Source organism: Centruroides sculpturatus, unplaced genomic scaffold (assembly GCF_000671375.1).
Source record: "Centruroides sculpturatus isolate CEXI.00-Female unplaced genomic scaffold, Cexi_2.0 scaffold313, whole genome shotgun sequence".
Taxonomy (NCBI): Eukaryota; Metazoa; Arthropoda; class Arachnida; order Scorpiones; family Buthidae; genus Centruroides; species Centruroides sculpturatus.
The window spans coordinates 312,066-313,520 of NW_019384656.1; the positions used below are offsets into that span (position 1 = coordinate 312,066).

General features: G+C 32.4%; 1 protein-coding gene across 1 annotated transcript in view; it reads right to left on the minus strand.

Annotated features, from left to right (window-relative positions):
* LOC111626464 (acyl-CoA synthetase family member 3, mitochondrial-like) overlaps nucleotides 1-1,455 on the minus strand; it is a 15,391-nt gene extending 13,936 nt beyond the window's left edge. The window contains exon 1 of the mRNA XM_023369840.1: nucleotides 1,216-1,455. Within this exon, the coding sequence (XP_023225608.1) occupies nucleotides 1,216-1,300 (85 nt within the window). The 5' untranslated portion in view covers nucleotides 1,301-1,455. The remainder of the gene's footprint in view (nucleotides 1-1,215) is intronic.

The window sequence follows — 1,455 nt, forward strand, 5'->3', positions numbered from 1 at the left end:
TAAAATTGAGTAAAAATGGATCAAAACATTTATTTTTAATTAAAGCAATGATGAAAAATTTGCACATAACAAAATAGTAATCTTAAACTATATCTTTAAAAATGTAAAAAAATGTTTTGTACAAGAATATTTTACATTTGATTTTTCTGCCTATGCCATATTTTTAATGTTATTGCTTTTTATCTATCAAATATATATGTTACTGTGAAAGATCGAAATTAGAGAATGTCGATATTCTCCAGTGAATGTCGATGCATACAAAATACGTCGGTGAAAGTCCGAATATTTGGTTATATTATTATACATTTGAACAATCACCGGTGTATGTCAACAAGCACAGATAAGCTTTGGTGGAGGTCGAAACAACACCCGAGAAGCCGATGTCGACAGAGGCGACAGTCTGTCGCCAAATCCTTTGTGGATAGCTGGAGATAGAACAAGGTCTTTTCATCCCGTGAGGTGGGGATTGGTTTGTCAGGTCGAGTAGCAGAGGATGGAGGGATCGTCGGTAAGGCATCAGCGATATCCGAATAAAAGACACCATTAACAGATCAGTTCATAATCATGTAATAACGTAATCAGTTTGTAATTTGTAAAGAAAAGTTATTTTCCATAGATGAGATTTCTTCTCAAGAAATATCGCTGAGAGAAGCAGCTGCAGCTAATTTGAAAAGTGGAGGGCAAGGCTATACACGCTGTCATTGCAAAAAGAAGTGTTCCATGAATAAATGCAGTTGTAAAAGCAAGGGACTCTTGTGCAATTCAAAGTGTCACAACAGTTTAAGTTGTTGCAATAAATAAGATTGTATAACGTTAATCACATAATTTATGTGTAAATTTATTATTGTATTATTTTCTTTAATGATTAAGAATGTACTGTTCATTTTAGGTTCAAAAGTTTATTTACAGTGCTGTTACTTAAGTTTTCTCCTATTTTCACATATTAAAATGTTTCATTTTTGTCTTAACGTAATAAAAATATTTTCATTCAACATTCACAATCAGTGCATGCTGAATGTCAACATTTGCCGGTGTAAGTGAGAAATAATGATATTTAGCAAATATTTCATACATACACAAAACGACTGTGTGAAAGCTGACATTCACCAGAGAATGTTGACATTTGCCAGATGTTGGTCATTCACAGTAACATATACATTATACAGCACATCATATCCTGCATTATATTTCACAAAAAAGATCAATAATATTTACCTGTCTTAAACCAGCCATCAGATGTAAACGTTTTCTTTGTCTCATCTGGTTTATTCCAGTATTCTTTAAATACACTTCCACTCATAACTTGAAGTTCTCCAATTTCATCACCTGGATTTTTAATAATATTAGTCTTCTTATAATCTCCTTCTACAATAACATCATAGCCAACTTTTGAAGAAGGATTATCCTTAACAATACGAACTTTAACTCCCTTTAAAGGTGTTCCTACAAAGTCTG